This window comes from Xyrauchen texanus, chromosome 35 (assembly GCF_025860055.1).
Source record: "Xyrauchen texanus isolate HMW12.3.18 chromosome 35, RBS_HiC_50CHRs, whole genome shotgun sequence".
Classification (NCBI taxonomy): Eukaryota; Metazoa; Chordata; class Actinopteri; order Cypriniformes; family Catostomidae; genus Xyrauchen; species Xyrauchen texanus.
The window spans coordinates 13,439,096-13,460,157 of NC_068310.1; the positions used below are offsets into that span (position 1 = coordinate 13,439,096).

At 39.3% G+C, this 21,062-nt stretch overlaps 1 protein-coding gene across 1 annotated transcript in view; it reads left to right on the forward strand.

Annotated features, from left to right (window-relative positions):
* Positions 1 to 21,062, forward strand: part of LOC127628969 (plexin-B1-like) — a 121,269-nt gene that overhangs the window by 78,234 nt on the left and 21,973 nt on the right. The window contains exons 4-10 of the mRNA XM_052105969.1: positions 4,190 to 4,372; positions 16,169 to 16,297; positions 16,686 to 16,786; positions 16,892 to 17,024; positions 17,555 to 17,711; positions 18,212 to 18,320; positions 19,956 to 20,064. Of these exons, the coding sequence (XP_051961929.1) occupies positions 4,190 to 4,372; positions 16,169 to 16,297; positions 16,686 to 16,786; positions 16,892 to 17,024; positions 17,555 to 17,711; positions 18,212 to 18,320; positions 19,956 to 20,064 (921 nt within the window). The remainder of the gene's footprint in view (positions 1 to 4,189; positions 4,373 to 16,168; positions 16,298 to 16,685; positions 16,787 to 16,891; positions 17,025 to 17,554; positions 17,712 to 18,211; positions 18,321 to 19,955; positions 20,065 to 21,062) is intronic.

The window sequence follows — 21,062 nt, forward strand, 5'->3', positions numbered from 1 at the left end:
AAGAAAGACGTTCAGCCATCATTGCTTTGCATCAAAATTGTCTCGCATGCAAGGAAATTGCTGCAAAGAATATTGCACCTGAAAGAGCCATTTACCGGATCATCAAGAACTTCAAGGAGAGAGGTTCAACTGCAGTGAAGAAGGCTTCCGGACGTCCTAGAGTGTCCAGCAAGTGCCAGGACCATCTCCTCATGAAAAGTCAGCAATGATATCTTGTCACTACTAGTGCAGAGCTTGCTCAATATTGGCAGCAGGTTGGTGTGAGTGCACCTGGATGCACAGTGAGGTGAAGACTTTTGGTCAATGACGCTACCATGAGTCCTGTGTCATACCAACAGTGAAGCATCCTGAGGCCATCCATGTATGGGGTTGCTTTTCATCAAAGGGAGTGGGCCCTCTCACAATACTGCCAAAAAACGCTCCCACGAATAAAGAATATTAACCAAACGTCCTGCAAGCAACTTCTCGCAACGACCCAGGAGCAATTTGGTGATGATCCGTGCATTTTACAGCATGATGAAGCACCATGTCACATGGCAAGAGTAATAACGAAGTGGCTCGGAGATCATTACATTGAAATTTTGGATCTGTGGCCAGACAACACCCCGGATCTTAATCCCATAGAGAGAACCTGTGGTCAATCCTCAAAAGGCGAGTGGACAAGCAGAAGCCCACAAATTGTGATCAACTCCAAGCACTAATAAGGCAAGAATGGATTTGGCCCAGAAGATAATATCCAGCATGCCAGAGCGAAATTGTTACTTTATTTCACCAAAGTGGCATTCAACTGATCACAAAATATAGTCAGGACATTACTGATGTAAAAAAAAACAGCAACATCAATATTTGAAAATGTTATTTTTGATCAAATTTATACAGGCTCCATTTCCAGCAGCCATCACTCCTAGCAGATTGCTCCTTTATCCTTGAGTAATCGTGCTAAATTTGGCACTAGAAAATGACTTGCCATTATATCAAACACAGTTGATAGCTATTTGGTTTGTTAAATGAAGCTTAACATTGTCTTTGTGTTTGTTTTCTAGTTGCCACAGTATGCAATAGACTGGCATGTCTTAAGGTCAATATTAGGTCAAAAAAGAAACAGCTTTCTCTAGAAACTCCTCAGTCAATCATTGTTTCAAGGAATAAATGCTTGAAATGGGCAAAAATCTGAAGATTTCATACAAAGGTGTACACTACAATATTCAAAGACAAAGGACAACTGGCTCTAACAAAGACAGGAAGAGATGTGGAAGGCCAGATATACAACTAAACAAGAGGATAAGTACATCAGAGTCTCTAGTTTGAGAAATAGATGCCTCACAGATCCTCAGCTAACAGCTTCATTGAATTCTACCCACTCAGCACCAGTTTCATGTACAACAGTAAAGAGAAGACTCAGGGGTGCAGGCCTTATGGGAAGAATTGCATAGAAAAAGCCACTTTTGAAACAAAGGAGAAACAAAAAGAAAAGGTCAGAGTGGGCAAAAAACTGTCATTGGACAACAGATAATTGAAAATCAGTATTATGGATCTTAACCCCATTTTTAGGATCAGCTAGACTGTAAGGTGCATGAAAAGTGCCCGACAAGACAGCCACATCTATGGCAAGTGCTACAGAAAGTGTGGGGTGAAATGTCGATTGGGTATCTGGACAAACTGACAGCTAGAATGCCAAGGATCTGCAAACTGTCATTGTTGCACGTGGAGGTAGTTTTACAAACTTGTAATAGAATTGTCAAGTTGTAATAGTTATTTTTTATGTTATACATTTTCTGACTATACATTGTGATCAGTTGAATGCCACTTTGGTGAATAAAAGCACCAATTTCTTTCCATTAGAGAAAAATCTGTACATTATTCCAAACTTTTGGCTGCCAGTGTATTTAAACAGGTTTTTAGGTCAAGTGTTCCCACATAATCATCACAGTAGTACAGCTTTGATAAAATTGGAAAAGGATGCACGCAATGTAACTCTTGAGAACTGGACCACATCATATCCCTCTAACGCTGTACTCAAACCAACATTTACCCTCATTTAGATTCACTGCTTCTCATTAATTGACAAGGAAATTGCTTTTGCCCATATGACTCTGCCTGCCATAATTCGAGTGAATTATATTTTTATTCTTTGATGAGCATAAGGCAAGTCTACCTTGCATTAGTCCTAACAAGGCCTCTAGACAAATCACAGGCTTTAAGAATGTTGGCTCACTGACATACAACCTCTTCATGACCTCCATGTATCTGCAGAGCCCTGGCCTGCTCGCTCCTAAACAGCATTCATCAGGATCAATAAAACCGTCAAGCCTAAACTACACTACACTAATGATGCTATGGAGGAAATACTGGTCTGGGGAGAGTTAGATTTCCAGAAGACTTCTAGAAAGAAGAGGATTATAGTTCACCCAAATATGAAAATGTTGTCATCATTTACTCATATGCATGTAAAACCCGTACTTACTTTCTTGGAACGCAAAAGGAGATGTTAGGCTTTTTTCCATTCAAAATGCCACCTTTGTGAAACAATCGAAGATTGTAAATTGTTTGTTAAAACATTCTTGTGTAAATTAGTTTTTTAAGATTCTTAAATAAGGCCAAAGAAAGTGAATGGTGAATGATGCTGTCAAGCTCCAAAAAGAATAAAACTTCACCATAAAAGTAGTATCCGAATTGTGCACTGTATTCCATATTCTTATGAATTCATAAGATGGCCTTTTTGTTACTCTGTGTTTTGTTACTAAGTCATTATATGCCAAAAATCTTTTCCCAGTGATAGCTCTCAAATCTCATTTGGTTTCATGTATAGCAAGATATTACGTGTCGAGACGCATCACAACAGATCTGATGCCAATGAACTGTATTGAATTTTGCATGTTGAAAATGCTATAGTGTGAAAAACATTTGAGAGCTGCAATGTAATGCAAGATTTTCAGTGAAAAACCAAGCTTTCATATAAATTCAGATGCCTTGAAATATAGCACACAAGTAATATAGACTTTGATGCTTTTTGGTCAAATTCGGAGATCAACCACATCCATGCTGATTCATTGGGTCTGTTCCAAAAATGAATGAGCATCCTCCGGAGCCAGCATTTAACAACATTCTATCATAGGCATGCTTCCGACGCGTTCCAAAAGTTAGGTATCTTAATTCTGCTGTCTCTTAAGATATCTCGTTCGGCTAAATTTTAAGGTAGCATCATATGTATCCTTCCCCGGGTAGGTGATCCCAGAATGCACCATGATGAGCATAGTGGAAAAATAAAGACGAGATGGCAGACGAAGTGAGAGAAATTAGATTATAAATATACTTATAATCCATTCTATACTGAAAAGTTGCAACAAATAAAGAGTTAAATATGATTTTTTTTAAAACTGCTATTTTACCCAAAATATGTGTGTCATGCCTATTTAGGCTCATTAGAGAATCGCATCATTTCCCTCATGTCACCTGTATTAAAATCAATTGCGAGTCAAGCGGTGCGCGTGAAGAGAGCTATTAGAAAGACCCATGTAGAGCATTACAAATCGCTCTCTTATAAATCATAGTTTCAGCAAGGATGCTGCCATAGTAGACAGCTGTCTATGTAGGCAAGAGACCGCAAATAAAGTTTTGGAATAGACCCATTATGTAGAAGTGATCAGCATGAACATTTTTAAACATCTCCTTTCTTGTTTCACAGAAGAAAGTCAAATGGTTTGGAACAACCTGTGGGGGAGTAATTGGTGAAATAATTTTAGATTTTTGATTAACTATATCTTTAAGCAAGTTGATGCTGATCCCAAAACAAACACATCCTTTTTTTTCTTACAAATCCTCAAACTTTCAAACATATTTTTCCTGATCTTCATTTGTTTTCCCTAAAGCTTAGACTCGAACACAAACAGAAATACAGATCACATTTCATTATGAGAGAGTCAGGCTAGATTTTATCTAAAATGACTGGAGCAGATTTCATGAACATGGACAATTAATGAAGCAAACTTGCAGACCTAGTATGAGACCAAGATAATCTTCATTTTTGGTAATCTGATTTTCTGAACTAAGAGGATTTGACAACCTTCAGGAAACTAGCACTAATCCCCTATATAAAAAGACTGAAAGACCGCACAAATCTGAGATTGGCAGAATCAAGCATTGCACAAAATGAAACTGGGTTATGTAATAAAATTTTTTTGTCAAACAGAACACCCTAAATGCTTATCCCTGTGGTTCAGACCACACCCCAAGTCCAATGGCAAGCCGGGAACCAGTTGAAGCTGAAGCCGTATGGGAAAGTCCAGCTACCCGTCTGACTGCTGTGGCAGTTAGCGTAAAGGAAGGCCATACCATTGTTTTCCTGGGTGACTCCAAAGGCAATGTGCATAAGGTATGTGACATAAAAATGAGCTGAATGACTTGTCAAAAACAGATTTATTTATGATTTATATTGCGCTTTTTAAAACCACCATGGAAATACCAGTCCTCTTTATATGGTAATATTATCTGTCTGCTTAAGCAGTTAAACTGAATGTATTTCAGGCAAGATTGTGCTGAAACAGCATACCTGAAGCTTTTTTGTGTTTCCTCTGTTGGACCACAGAACAGCCTTTCACCACAAACCACGCTATATAAAACACAGTACTGATTGCCAGAGACCCCAGTAGTCTCATTCTGACAAATATCATAAGAACAGTGGGGCTCGTGAGCTGATATTTTAGCATATACAGGGAGGGAAAAAAGTATTTGATCCCCTGCTGATTTTGTACGTTTGCCCACTGACAAAGAAATGATCAGTCTATAATTTTAATGGTAGGTTAATTTTAACAATGAGAGACAAACAACCAAAAAATCCAGAAAAACGCATGTCAAAAATTTTATAAATTTAATTGCATTTTAATGAGGGAAATAAGTATTCAACCCCCTCTCAATCAGAGATTTCTGGCTCCCAGGTGTCTTTTATACAGGTAATGAGCTGAGATTAGGAGCGCACTCTTAAAAGGAGTGCCCCTAATCTCAGCTTGTTACCTTTATAAAAGACACCTGTTCACAGAAGCAATAAATCAATCAGATTCCAAACTCTCCACCATGGCCAAGACCAAAGAGCTGTCCAAGGATATCAGGGCCAAGATTGTAGATCTACACAAGGCTGGAATGGGCTACAAGACCATCGCCAAGCAGCTTGGTGAGAAGGTGACAACAGTTGGTGCGATTATTCGCAAATGGAAGAAACGCAAAAGAACGGTCGGTCTGGGGCTCCATGCAAGTTCTCACCACGTGGAGTTGCAATGATCATTAGAACGATGAGGAGTCAGCCCAGAACTACACGGAAGGATCTTGTCAATGATCTTAAGGCAGCTGGGACCATAGTCACCAAGAAAACAATTGGTAACACTTTGCGCCGTGAAGGACTGAAATCCTGCAGTGCCCGCAAGGTCCCCCTGCTCAAAAAAGCACATGTACAGGCCCATCTGAAGTTTGCCAAAGAACATATGAATGATTCAGAGGAGAACTGGGTGAAAGTGTTGTGGTCAGATGAGACCAAAATCGAGCTCTTTGGCATCAACTCAACTCACCGTGTTTGGGGGAGGAGGAGTGCTGCCTGTGACCCCAAGAACACCATCCCCACTGTCAAACATGGAGGTGGAAACATTATGCTTTGGGGTTGTTTTTCTGCTAAGGGGACAGGACAACTTCAGCGCATCAAAGGGACGATGGACGGGGCCATGTAGCATCAAATCTTGGATGAGACACTCCTTCCCTCTGCCAGGGCATTGAAAATGGGTCGTGGATGGGTATTCCAGCTTGACAATGACCCAAAACACACGGCCAAGGCAACAAAGGAGTGGCTCAAGAAGAAGCACATTAAGGTCCTGGAGTGGCCTAGCCAGTCTCCAGACATTAATCCATAGAAAATCTGTGGAGGGAGCTGAAGGCTCGAGTTGCCAAACTTCAGCCTCGAAACCTTAATGACTTGGAGAAAATCTGCAAAGAGGACTGGGACAAAATCCCTCCTGAGATATGTGTAAACCTGGTGGCCAATGACAAGAAACGTCTGACCTCTGTGATTGCATGTTTTGCAGAGGGGTCGAATACTTATATCCCTCATTAAAATGCAATTCAATTTATAACATTTTTGACATGCGTTTTTTTGGATTTTTTTGTTCTTATTCTGTCTCTCACTGTTATTAACCTACCATTAAAATTATAGACTGATCATTTGTTTGTCAGTGGGCAAACGTACAATATCAGCAGGGGATCAAATACTTTTTTCCCTCACTGTACAAAGTTATATCTAAAGCTCTGCTGTGGTTGTTGAAGTATTTGCATACCTGGATGGTCAAACGTTAAATCATAGTTTTTGGTTAGTTCTAGACAACACTTCATGACCCAGGCCTCCCCATGACAGCAATCCACTGTTCTTTGCTATTTTTACATATTTTTTGCAAGTCAGTGTCATTGTCCACAAAACTGTGTGACATTTTTGCAGTGGAGAGCGAGTGACATACAATATTAAGATGATAAAAATGGCCGCAAAACATTGGCGTTGGAAATCACTTTAGGCTACATATATCTGTTTTAATTTGGCTATGGGACTATACCTCTTTAAATGGAGCTCAGGATTAAAGGCCAGAGTATACTTCAGTTGTGGATGTAGAAAATGAAGTCCTGCCTTAAAGGTAAAAGAGCCAATCACCTTTTAGATACAGAAATCAGCTGTCTGTCAACCAGAAATATGTCTGAGCATTAGCTGGACCAGCCTGAAAAATAGCTCTTTTTTTTGCAGAATCTGAGTTTAAGAAGCACAATTTATGATAATGTTGTTTATTTGACTGCTAAATTTAAAATATGTTCTTTAGTCATAATCTTGACCTACTGTTTTGGAGATTTAGGCATTTTCCCATTTAAGTAGATAGGAGCTGCACATTTATGCCTCTTGTATCTATAGAAAATACACTATATGGACAAAAGTATTGGGACACTTACACATTACACCTACAGGAGCTTTTATGACATCCCATTCTAAATCCATTGGCATTAATATTGAGTTGGTTCCCCCTTTGCAGCTATAACCGCTTCCACTCTTCTGCGAAGGCTTTCTACAAGATTTTGGAGTGTGTCTGTTGGACTTTTTGCCCATTCTTCCAGAAGAGCATTTGTGAGGTTAGACACTGATGTTGGACGAGAGGGCCTGGCTCACAATCTCCGTTCTAGTTCATCCCAAAGGTGTTCGATAGGGTTGAGGTCAGCACTCAGTGCAGGCCAAACAAGTTCTTCCACACCAAACTCATCCAACCATGCCTTTATGGACCTTAATTTGTGCAATGGGGCACGGTCATGCTGGAACAGAAAAGGGCCTTCCCCAAACTGTTTCCTCAAAGTTGGAATCATAGAATCTTCCAAAATGTCTTGGTAAACTGAGGCATTAACATTTCCCTTCAGTGGAAATTAGGGGCCTAGTCCTAGGGCCTAAACAACCCCAAAGCATTATCCCTCCTCCACCAAACTTTACAGTTGGCACAATGCAGTAAGGCAAGAAACGTTATCCTGGCATTCGCCAAACCCAGACTCGTCCATCATACTTCCAGATAGAGAAGAGTGATTCATCACTCCACAAAATGCGTTTCCACTGCTCCATAGTCCAGTGGCGGTGTGCTTTACACCACTCCATTCAACACTTGGCATTGTACTTGGTGATGTAAGGTAGAGGTCGACCGATATTGTTTTTTTTCAGGCCGATGCCGATGCCGATCTTTTGAAATCCGGGTCGGCCGATGGCCGATTAATGCAGCCAATTTATTTTGGCCGATATTTGGCCGATATGTGCTTGTTTTTAACCTCTTATTTGAACCTTTTATTTGTAAGATAAAATGTAACACAAATAATTACTTAAGATAGACAAAATGTCTCAACAAATACATTTATTGAACACTTGACACTTAAATTAAAAATGTATAATGTAAAAACATATTATATAAATAATGTATAATAAATATATTAAATAAACAAAGCAGGTGTTACGAACTGCTCCGAGACATGAAGGTTGAGATCCAAATGTGCTTGATTTTATACACCTTTGGCAATGGGACTGAAGAAATACCGGAATTCAGTGATTAAGTGGTGTGGCCCAATACTTTTGTCCATATAGTGTAACTGTGTAGAAGCTTTCAAAGATGCCACCAAGTGGGCTGACTTGCCTTAAGTGTCTTTGATTAGAGTCCTCTAATTTGATTGGAGAGGCAACATTATATTTAGTGTAGCGACACTTAAATGTTTCCCTGTTTGTATCACTCTGCTAGTATGTATTTGCTACGTAGAATTTCAGTTCTATAGTTTTAAATATTTGAGAACAAATCTAAAAAAAATAGCTAGCCTTATTGTATCTAAAATGTATTGTTTAATGAATGGTTTTAAAAAAAAACAATATCACACTTGCAATTATTTAATGATATTCAAAATGGCAGCGCAATTTGCAAGTTTGATATTGGTAAATTGTCTTATTTTGGCAATATGTTCCATATCAATAAAATTATTAACAGTATTGTGCTCTCAGTGTTATGTAATCCTATACTGGAAACATCCAAAAGATTAACCATGAAGATAGACTCATGTGTCTATTCAAATTGATCCTGGGAATGGTGAGGTTCCCTGATAACAATATAAATGTAATGCAGATTTGAGGAGAACCTGTTTTAGAACTGAATGAGGTCATCCCTAAACCTTGGGTTTATGTCACATCAGAAACAACCTATGTTACTAGGATTATTCTTTCACGCACACACACACACACACACACACACACACACACACACACACACACACACACACACACACACACACACACACACACACACACACACACATACTGCTCACTCTCGCTTGAAAACATGCAAATCAATATTCAGTGTGCGTCAACTGTGTGAAACCACATTGACAAGCTGGGATAATTATACAGCATATATACAGCCGTGGCCAAAAGTATTGGCAGTGACATCAATTTTGTGTTTCGCAAAATGTTCTGCTTCAGTTGTTGTGGTGTTGATTCACATTGTTTCTAGATTATTGTGTAGAGTGATCAGATGCATTTTAAATAATTACAAACAGCTTCATTAGCCAACCTGGGAAAGTGTGAATGAGTACTAGTCAGGTGAAATCACTCGATCATTCTGATTGGATAATAAGAGCAAACTGATTGCTATAAAAGGAGGGAAGAAGTGCTTCCAATCATTTGTGTTCTTGTTTACAATGTTTGCCTCTAAATAAAGACATGCAGCCATCATCGCTTTGCATCAAAATGGCCTCACATGCAAGGAAATCGCTGCAAAGAATATTGCACCTGATAGAACCATTTACCAGATCATCGAGAACTTCAAGGAGAGAGGTTTAACTGCAGTGAAGAAGGCTTCAGGATGTCCCAGAGTGTCCAGCAAGTGCCAGGACCGTCTCCTCCTGAGGAGTCAGCTACGGTATCATGTCACCACCAGTCCAGAGCTTGCTCAATATTGGCAGCAGGTTGGTGTGAGTGCATCTGCACGCACAGTGAGGTGAAGACTTTTGGACAATGGCCTGGTGTCAAGAAGTCAGCAAAGAAGCCACTTCTCTCCAAGAAAAACTTCAAGAACAGACTGAAATTCAGCAGGAAGTACAAGTATTGGACAGCAGAAGACTGGTGCAAAGATATTTTCTCTGATGAAGCCCCCTTCTGACTGTTTGGGACATCTGGAAAATCGATAGTCCGGAGAAGAAAAGGTGAACGCTACCATGAGTCCTGTGTCGTGCCAACAGTGAAGCATCCTGAGGCCATCCATGTGTGGGGTTGCTTTTCATCTAAGGGAGTGGGCCCTCGCACAATTCTGCCCAAAAACACTGCCATGAATAAAGAATGCCATCAAAATGTCCAGTAAGAGCAACTTCTCCCAACGATCCAGGAGCAATTTGGTGATGGTGATGATGGAGCACCATGTCACAAGGCAAGTGTGGTAATGAAGTGGCTCGGAAATTATTACATTGAAATTTTGGTTCCGTGGCCAGGCAACTACCCAGATCTTAATCCCATAGAGAACCTTTGGTCAATCCTCAAAAGGCGTGTGGCCAAGCAGAAGCCCACAAATTGTGATCTACTCCGAGCACTAATAATGCAAGAATGGATTGCCATCAGTCAGGATTTGGCCCAGAAGCTGACATCCAGCATGCCAGAGGGAATTTCAGAGGTTATGAAGAACAAGGGCCAACACCGTAAATATTGACTCTTTGCATATATTGAATGTTTTTGCCAATAAAAGCCTTTAATACTCATGAAATGCTTATCATTATTTTCCAGTATACCATAGAAACATGTGAAAAAATAATCTTCAAATACTGAAGCAGCAAACTTTGCAAAACACAAAATCTATGTCACTGCCAATACTTTTGGCCATGGCTGTACTGTATTATATACACTACCGCTCAAAAGTTTAGGGTCACTTACTCAATCTTTGTTATTATTATTTTTCACATTTAAGGATAATAGTAAAGTCATCAAAACTATGGAAGAACAGAAATGGAACTATAGGAATTGTGTTGACTAAAAAATTATAAATAAATCAAAACGGTGTTATATTTTAGCATCTTCAAAGCAGCCACCCTTACATAGAATTTTGCAGAAACATACTCTTGACATTTTCTTAAACATCTTCTTGAGGTATCACCCTGGGATGCTTTTTAAACAGTATTGAAGGAGTTCCCATCTATGTTGGGCACTTATTGGCTGCTTTTCTTTATTATTTGGTCCAAGTCATCAATTTCAAAAAGTTTTTTAATTTTTTATTAAATTGTAGTTTTGTAATTAAATAAATGTATATGTTGGCACAATTATATTTTTGTCTACAAAACTAATTTCAAACATTTAAGCATACGCATTCAGATCAAAAGGTTTTTAAGATCAATATTACAGATAAACATTTCAGTAAAGTGACCTCAAACTTTTGAATGGCAGTGTGCATGTATATTACAGAAATACTCAAACCAGCCCATCTGGCATCAACAATCATGTCACGTTCCAAATCACGGAGATCACATATTTTTCCCCATTCTGATGGTTGATGTGATTATTAACTGAAGCTCCTGACCCGTATATGCACAGCTCTGATGCCACACAATTGGCTGATAATCGCATGGATGTTTGTTGGTGCCAGACGGGCTGGTTTGAGTATTTCTGTAACTGCTGATCTCCTGGGATTTTGATGAGCAACAATCTCTAGAGTGTACAGAGAATGGTGCGAAAAACAAAAAACATCCAGCGAGTTGCAGTTTTGTGGGCTTTTTATGGCTTGTTAATGACAGAGGTCAGAGGAGAATGGCCAGACTGGTCCAAACTGGCTGGCAAGTGACAGTATCAAAAAAAACATGTGTTACAACAGTTCTATGCAGAAAATTATTTTTGAACGTACAACACATTGAACATTAAGGCAGATGGGCTACAGCAGCAGAAGACTCCTCTGGGTACCACTACTGTCAGCTAAGAACAGGAAACTGAGGCTCTAGTAAGCTCAGGCTCATCAATACTGGACAGTAGACTATTGTAAAAACATCACCTGGTCTGACAAATCTGGATTTCTGCTGAGGTACACACATGGTATTCCCACTGCAGCCTCAGCTTTCTGTTCTTGGCTGACAGAAGTGGAACCCAATGTGGTCTTCTGCTGCTGTAGCCCATTCACCTCGAGGTTTGACATGTTGTGCATTCTGAGATGCTATTCTGCTCATTACAATTGTACAGAGGGATTATCTAAGTTACCATAGCCTTTCTGTCAGCTCGAACCAGTCTGGCCATTCTCTGTTGATCTCTCTCATAAACAAGGCATTTTCATCCACAGAACTGTCTCTCACTGGTTGTTTGTTGTTTTCTTACCATTCTCTATACACTCGAGACTGTTGCGCATACAATTTTTTTAACCACTCCACAGATTTTATATTAGCAAACTATAGTTTTGGCAAGTCATTTAGGACATCTACTTTGTTCATGACACAAGTAATTTTTCCAAAAATTGTTTACAGACAGATTGTTTAACTTTTAATGGACTATATCACAATTCCAGTGGGTCAGAAGTTTACATACACCAAGTTAACTGTGCCTTTAAGCAGCTTTGAAAATTCCAGAAAATTATGTCAAGCCTTTAGACAATTAGCCAGTTAGCTTCTGATAAGAGGTGTACTGAATTGGATGTGTACCTGTGGATGTATTTTAAGGCCTACCTTCAAACTCAGTGCCTCTTTGCTTGACATCATGGATAAATGAAAAGAACATATACTTGTACACAAGTATAAACACCATGGGGCCATGCAGCCATCATACCATCCTCAGTAAACAAGTCCTATATCGACATAACCTGAAAGGCTGCTCGGCAAGGAAGAAGCCACTGCTCCAAAACTGCCATAAATAAGCCAGACTGCAGTTTGCAAGTGCACATGGGGACAAAGATATCACTTTTTTGAAGAATTTCCTCTGATTTGATGAAACAAAAACTGAACTGTTTGGCCATAATGACCACCGTTATGTTTAGAGGAAAAAGGATGAGACTTGCAAGCCGAAGAACACCATCCCAAACGTGAAGAATGGGGGTCGTGGCAGCATCATGTTGTGGGGGTGCTTTGGTGCAGGAGGGACTGGTGCACTTCACAAAATAGATGGCATCATGAGGAAGGAAAATTATGTGGATATATTGAAGCAAAATCTCAAGACATCCGCCATAATGTTAAAGCAAATGGACAATGACTCAAAGCATACCTCCAAAGTTGTGGCAAAATAGCTTAAGGACAACAAAGTCAAGGTATTGGAGTGGCCATCACAGAGCCCTGACCACAATCTGATTTTCTGTGGGCAGAACTGAAAAAGCGTGTGCGAGCAAGGAAGTCTACAACCTGACTCCGTTGCACCAGTTCTGTCTGGAGGAATGGTCCAAAATTCCAGCAACTTATTGTGAGAAGCTTGTGGAAGACTATCCAATATTTTGACCCAAGTTAAACAATTTAAAGACAATGCCACCAAATACTAACAAAGTGTATTTAAACTTCTGACCCACTGGGAATGTGATGAAAGAAATAAAAGCTGAAATAAATAATTCTCTCTACTATTATTCTGACATTTCACATTACACAAGTAGTGATCCTAACTGACATCGAATGTTTTTACGATTAAATGTTAGGAACTGAGTTCAAATGTATTTGGCAAAGGTGCATGTAAATGCAACTCGCAGTTTATACAGTGAAGAAAACACTTCAGTAGGCAGAACAACACAAACATGCGTTACATTCTTGCATTCAAAACACTTGAAGGAGCGCAAATGTGAACTAAGAGATCTCAAGATGTGGTTAAAGATTGAGTATTAAACTATATTTAACTTGAAACAGTGAACTAAACATTTTATGTTTATGATGCAACGCACCTGAGACACTACACAAGCATGTCTGACGCAGGTGTAAATTGACAGGCTCTTAAACAAGCCCTCATAATAAATCTCCAACTGACAATATAACTTGTGAAATGGATTTCTGTGAACTGTATGCCAATGATTGACTTATGATCAATAATATGGTAGTAAACAATACATTGTGTTCTAAAGCCGCTTTTTGAATGGTCTTATCAATGATTAACTCTTCTGCCACAAGAATGTAATGCATTTTAATTATTTAAATATTTTTTTATTTTAATATATATATATATATATATATATATATATATATATATATATATATATAATATCATTTTTAAATGTTTATAGATAACTATGTATAATTATATATTGATATAAATATGTATAATCTTTATTTATTGAATTATTGTTATATGAGGGGCTTTCTCAGCAAATATTTGTATATGCGATTAATCACGATTAATTAATCGGGACACCATGTAATTAATTTGATTACAATTTTTAATCTATTGACAGCCCTAATATATATATATATATATATATATATATATATATATATATATATATATATATATATATATATATGTATATTCACCAATCAGCCACAACATTAAAACCGCTGAGAGGTGAAGTGAATAACATCAATTATCTCATTACAATGACACCTGTCAAGGGGTGTGATATATTAGGCAGCAAGTGAACAGTCAGTTCTTGAATTTCATGTGTTGGAAGCAGAAAAAATGGGCAAGCGTAAAGATCTGACGACTTTGACAAGGGCCAAATTGTGATAGCTAGACGACTGGGTCAGAGCATCCCTAAAACGGCAGGTCTTGTGGGGTGTTCCCGGTATGCACTAGTTAGTATCTACCAAAAGTGGTCCAAGGAAGGACAACCGGTGAACCAGTGACAGAGTCATTGACATGAGTCAGAGACATGAGCTCAAGGCTCACTGATGCACATGGGGAGTGAAGGCTAGCCCGTCTGGTCCGATCCCACAGAAGAGCTACTGTAGCCCAAACTGCTGAAAAACTTCATGCTGGTTATGATAGAAAGGTGTCAGAACACACAGTGCATCGCAGCTTGCTGCGTATTGGTCTGCGTAGCCACAGACCAGTCAGAGTGTCCATGCTGACCCCTATCCACCACCGAAAGCGCCTACAGTGGGCACGTGAGAGTGAGAACTGGACCATGGAACAATGGAATTAGGTGCCCTGGTCTGATGAATCACGGTTTCTTTTAGATCATGTGGACGTCCGGGTGCGTGTGTGTGTCCTTTACCTGGGTAAGAAGAGATGGCAGCAGGATGCACCATGGGAAGAAGGCAGGCCGGCCAAGGCAGTTTGATGTTCTGGGCAATTTTCTGCTGGGAAACCTTGGGTCCTGGCATTCATGTGGATGTTACTTTGACACATACCACCTATCTAAAGATTGTTGCAGACCACGTTCACCCCTTCTTGGCAACGGTATTTCCCGATGGCAGTGGCCTCGTTTAGCAGGATAATGCGCCCTGCCACACTGCAAAAATTGTTCAGGAATGGTTTGAGGAACATGACAAAAAGTTCAAGGTGTTGGCTTGGCCTCCAAATTCTCCAGATCTCAATCCGATTGATCATCTATGGGATGTGATAGACCAATCAATCTGATCCATTGAGGGCCCACCTTGCAACTTACAGGACTTAAAGGATCTGCTGCTAACGTCTTGGTGCCAGACACCACTGGACACCTTCAAAGGTCTTGTGAAATCCAAGCCATGATTAGTCCGAGCTGTTTGGGTGGCATGAGGGGGACCTACACGATATTAGGCAGGTGGTTTTAATGTTGTGGCTGATCGGTGTATATACTGTTAATATGTATATATACATAAACACACACATTATATTTAAACCTGAAAATAAATTTCAGGATTTTTAAACAATTTAAACATTTAACATGTTAATTTCTTTGTACAATAGGTCAGACTTCCTTGCATTTCCTGTTTTATTCTGAAATCACACTGGATAACATGCATCATCAGGTTTTGTACAAACGTGTGGAGTCCATGTCTACTTGAGGGCATGTTATCAAAATTCATGCCACTTTTTCAGTTGAACTTTTTATTCAAATTGTTTTATTTATTTTTTATTATATTATATATTTTATTATTATATATGTTATTACATTAGAAAATGTGAAGTATTTTAACTGGTGGTCTCAGATTTTGGCAAGCACACATCACCCTTATGCAGGTGTACTTCCTCTTATCCTACTTACACAAACACACACCTATTAGGTGTTGCATAATACAATAATGTACCAATTTATGATTCCTACTGCAATTGACAGTAGCCGACAGTTTGTCAATGGTAATCCAATTAAAACTGAAACCTGAATGGGCGGAGTGTGTGAACAGTTCCCGGTGTAAGCTGTCTCACACTCTTAAGCAGCATACCTGCTCTTCTGATGGTATTCTCACGATTCTAATCTTGTTTGCTGAAATCAAAACCACTCATGATAGGATTCAAGAGGCATTAGGCACCTCTTTCAGATCTATTGCAGTTGTCTTGTACTTCGCTTTTCTTCAACCAGACTTAGAAGTGCTCTAGTGCTAAACCTTTTCTGCAGACACTTTTAGATCTTTTAGTTAGACGTGCCCTCTCTGTGTCTCTAAGGTGTCTTGTTGCAATTGATGTAGTTTCATAAGCTTAAATAGACAATTAAATCTTGAGGAAGCTTTTAGAAGCCATTGTCAGGTTACATATTGACAACTCCTTTTTCTTTTTTGTCTTGTATGATAGGTCTTCCTGGGCAAATCAGGAGAGGTGAGGAGATACTCCACCCTTCTCATCCAGCCAGGTTTAGCCATTAACAGTGATCTACTGCTGGATTCCAACCACAGACATCTCTATATCATGACCAGCAATTCTGTAAGTGCATTCACAATGTCAATCAGCACCCATAGAAAGCTCTGAAGATTTCCATGGAATTGCAAAATAGTGCATTTTCAAAATTCCATGTACTTCATGCCACCCTTTGTGTGCTTGCTTGTTTGATAGGTTTTTTTTTTGTTTACAATTTTTATTTTTTATTTTTTTTGGTTCGTTATAGGTGATGTGTAAGTGATTTTTAACCAAAGAGTGAAACATTGTGGTACTTTTAAATTATTTCATATTTGCACAGAAAACAAAAAAAAAGTGCATAGATTCTGTTTGTGCATAGTCATTAGTGCATTCACCCAGACAGCCATATGCCCGGCTGTCACTATGTGATTCACCATGTGAATATGTGTTATCTCGAGTTGTGTCCTGTGTTCAGGTGGAAAAGAGGCCTGTGGCAGAGTGTGAGAAGCACACTGATTGCACCTCCTGTCTGGCAGTGAAGGACCCATACTGTGGCTGGTGTGTCCTTGATGGCTGGTGAGTTGAATCACTCAGCTTGTCTCTGCACTTTGGTCTTCTTGTATTTTCTGCAATTACCTTACTCATCATCTGACTTTTTGTTTCTCCGCTATCCTCCCTCAGGTGTGGGATGCGTTCAAACTGTAGGTTGGGTTCAGTGGAAGGTCATTGGCTGTGGAGTTTTGACAAGCAACAGCAGTGTTTGAGAGTGGAGTCACTGAGCCAATATAACGCCAGCCTTGGAGAGCAGAAACAGGTGTGAAATCAGTCAGACATGCTGCAATGACACTGTACACCTTTAAATAAGGGATGCAGTTTTCTCATTTAAAAACCATTAAAGTGCTAATTCCAGGATTAATAAAAATTAAGCTCAATGAACAGCATCTGTGGTATGATGTTGATTACCACAGAAAATAATTTAATCTCATCCCCCAGTTTAATACAAACAAAAAATGTTTACAGTAATCCACATACAATGGGAGTCTATGGGGCAAGGCATTCAGAAGGGTTCAAAATCAGATGTGTGCTGTTCATATTTTTGTTAAAGCTTTTAAATACATTCTTAAGTAATGTGACTTGGTTAATTTTTTCTCAAAAGCATATAAAATTGTATTGGACTTCTATTAAACCCACGACATTCCTGTAATCATGATACATTATTATACAAGGCAATTTATAAGGATAAGCCAAAATTAGTAAAGTTTGAAAAGCTAATATTATTAATACTGGTTAGGGATTTTGAGTTTGCAGTCATGACTAATATGTTTCTTTGCTGTGTCTGTTCAGATTGCTGTGGATGTCCCTGGTTTGCCCAGTGTCTCAGAGGGTGAGATGTACTCCTGTTTCTTTGAAGAAACGGAAACTGCTGCCTCTGTCCAGGGCACCACAGTCTTCTGTGCCACTCCAGAGGCCCACAGACATCCACCTGTACCACAGGGAGAGGGTAAGTTGCCCTGTCTGCAAATGATGTTAGCTTGTTGGAAGGGTTTCCTTATAAGCATGTTTAAAAGCATGTGTTGGATGTGTGTGGAGATTTATGAGTGACAATATTATTGTGACTGTTATGTGGAAATTACTTATTTGGTAATTTTCCATATTTGGCTTAGCATCACCAATTCAATTGTTGCTTTTAAATTTTAATCATAGTGTCAGTTCAACATTGTCTCACACTTAAGAGTGACTAACTTATATCACTAAGATCACTCTGGAATTCTGTAACGATCAACATCTCGTTTTGTTGACTTCCTCTGTCAGCTTTCTACATCAATACTCTTCTGTGGATGCATTCCACTGAAAGGTTAATGATATTGCGTGAATAGTTAATGGAAAAAAACTATTTGTGTTGTCTGTCTGAAACATTTAATCATAAAAATTATCAGTGTGATGATATCCAATGTAGCTAGCTGCCCCAGACTCTCCTCATAAGCGTGTCCTCTCTCACAGATTCGGTGGCTGTCACCCTGTCCCTGCGCTTCAGGACTGTCACTGTAGCCACATCAGACTTCACCTTCTATGACTGCTCTGTGGTGCAGCAGCTCTCTGCCAGCATGCCGTAAGTCTCTTTGACTCTTCTGTGTTTTAATATAACATGTATCAAGCATATACAAAATGATAGCAGATTGTGTGTTTTTTATATTCTTTATGGTAAAATTTAGATTGATCACAATATATATTTAATATTTGCCAAACTATGATGATTTCTACCCAAATGCTTGTGAGTCAAAAGCAGCCGTGTCATCTACAACCCCAATTCCAAGTTGGGACAGTATGAAAAATGCTAATAAAAACAAAAAGGAGTGATTTGTAAATTATATTCACCCTTTGCTATATTGAAAGCACTATATTGAAATTAAACATTATATACCTTGTATATATGATTGTAATACGCTCCAAAAAAGTTGAGACAGTCGAGTGTTTACCACTGTGATACATCACCATTTCTTCTAATAACACTTGTTAAGCATTTAGGCACTGAAGACATTAAGTTTAAAAAGTTGATTTTCCCCCATTCATCCATAATGCAGGTCTTCAGCTGCACAATTGTACCGGGTCTTTTTTGCCATATTGTACGCTTCATTATATACCACACATTTTCAATTGGAGATGGTCAGGACTGCAGGCAGGCCAATCTAGCACCCACGCTTTCTGCTTATTCAGCCAGTATGTGGTTTGAAGTTGTCCTGCTGAAAATTCCGGGACATCCCTGGAAAAGACAGTGCTGGATGGCAGTATATGCTGCTCAAAATTTTTACAAATCTGTCTGCATTAATGGTGCCCTCACAAATGTTAGAGTTACAGCAGTTAGAGTTGTGCACTATAGAGTGTGAAATGCCCAAAATCCTTCCAATTTGTCTTCGGGGGACTAGGTATACCATGCTGTATGATACTATTTTATATAGATTTCTACTGGACTGTACTACATTATACAGTACTAGGCCATTCTGTACCATGCTATAATATACTCTACAATGCTGTGGTGTGCTTTGCTATTTATGCTACACTATTATACCATACTATTTTGTAATGTTATAAATTATTTGAAACTGTACCACACTAGAGTATATCACGAAGGGTCAGCAATAAATATCAGAATCCCCTTCTCCCCCAGGCTCAATGTAGGCTAAAATATAGAGGACCGAAGTTAGACATCCCTCCTTACATTCTGGTCCCTTTTGAGAAAATCAAATAGAGTGTCATGCGGTAGTCATCCAGCACCTATTGTACATTAAAAAATCCATTGGTAAGAGGCTCTCAAAACTTTAAGAATGTCCCACTGGCGTGAGTGGGGCTGGGCAGCTGTCTCTCTCTCCAGACCTCACTACCACATCTCTGATGATTTAACAGCTGCTTCCCACATTCCATCATTGCACGATCCTGCTAAATCCTCTGCTTTGTCCATCCTCCCTTACCCATACACTGCCCAGCAGGCAGGCGCTGATGGGGCAGCTCTCCCTCATGCTGTTTTGATTTGTGATGTGGGAAAGCTGTGAAGTCAGCTCTTTGGACTTTGATGAGTTTGAAGGAGTCATGAGTAATTCTAGAGCTCAGCTATTTTGGATGCATGGAAGCTTCTCCATCTTCACACAGTACTCCAAGGTTAAACAGGTGTAGATATAATTTATGTGATTGTTGCTCTTGAGTAACAGAGATCTAAGCTATTGGTCCACATATCTCTTTCTCTCTTTAGGTGTAGCGGTTGTGTAAGCAGCCGTTGGAAATGCAATTGGTGCATCCACCAGAATGTTTGCACTCACCGGTCCACATGTGACCGTGGTGTGATCGTTTACAACCACGTTGTAAGATAAAGTCTTTTTAATATATTAAGTAGCCATATCTGTCAGTTTGATGTGCTTGGGTGTTCCTTCAACTACGGGCACAGTTTTGCCCCAGGAGTTGATTTTTATTTAAATTACTGTATTGTTTTTATTGTTGTAATATGAAGGTCACATCAAAACATTTTAACATGCTTTCGACATTTATTCTCGTAGCTTTTTAAATGCACATTTTATTGATCACAGATCACATTATGTAACCAAAGTGCTAAAAATTGCATAATTTCTATCACGACCAACAATTTTGCCATTAATTAAGTTTTATCAAAAGTTGGTGTACTTGGGGGAGCCTGGGTAGCTCATTGAGTATTGATGCTGACTACCACCCCTGGAGTTGTGAGTTTGATTCCAGGGTGTGATGAGTGACTCCAGCCAGGTCTCCTAAGCAACCAAATTGGCCTGGTTTGTAGAGAGGGTAGAGTCACATGGGGTAGCCTCCTCATGGTCGCTATAATGTGGTTTTCACTCTTGGTGGGGCACGTGGTGAGTTGTGCGTGTATGCCGCGGAGAATGCCGTGAAGCCTCTCACGCGTTACGTCTCCACGGTAACATGCTCAACAAGCCATGTGATAAGATGCATGGATTGGATCAGACGTGGAGGCAACTGAGATTTGTCATCTGCCACCCGGATTGAGTCACTATGCCACCACGAGGACTTAGAGTGCATTGGGAATTGGGCATTCCAAATTGGGGAGAAAAGGGGAGAAAAATCACCCCAAAAAAAATGGTGTAATTGGTCAGTGAAGAGCCTGCGTGATATGAAATATGTAATGTGGTTAGCGAAGAAAATAAAAAAAATCTATGTAATTATAGCTTTGAATATTTTAAAATATTTTCAGTTTTATTGTGTTGGAGATGTTCATGATGTTTCAGATAAATGGCAAATTATTTGTGAACAAATTAATTAAACTAGTGAGATTTAATAAAGTGCCCATAATTGAAGAAACACCCAATTATGTGTT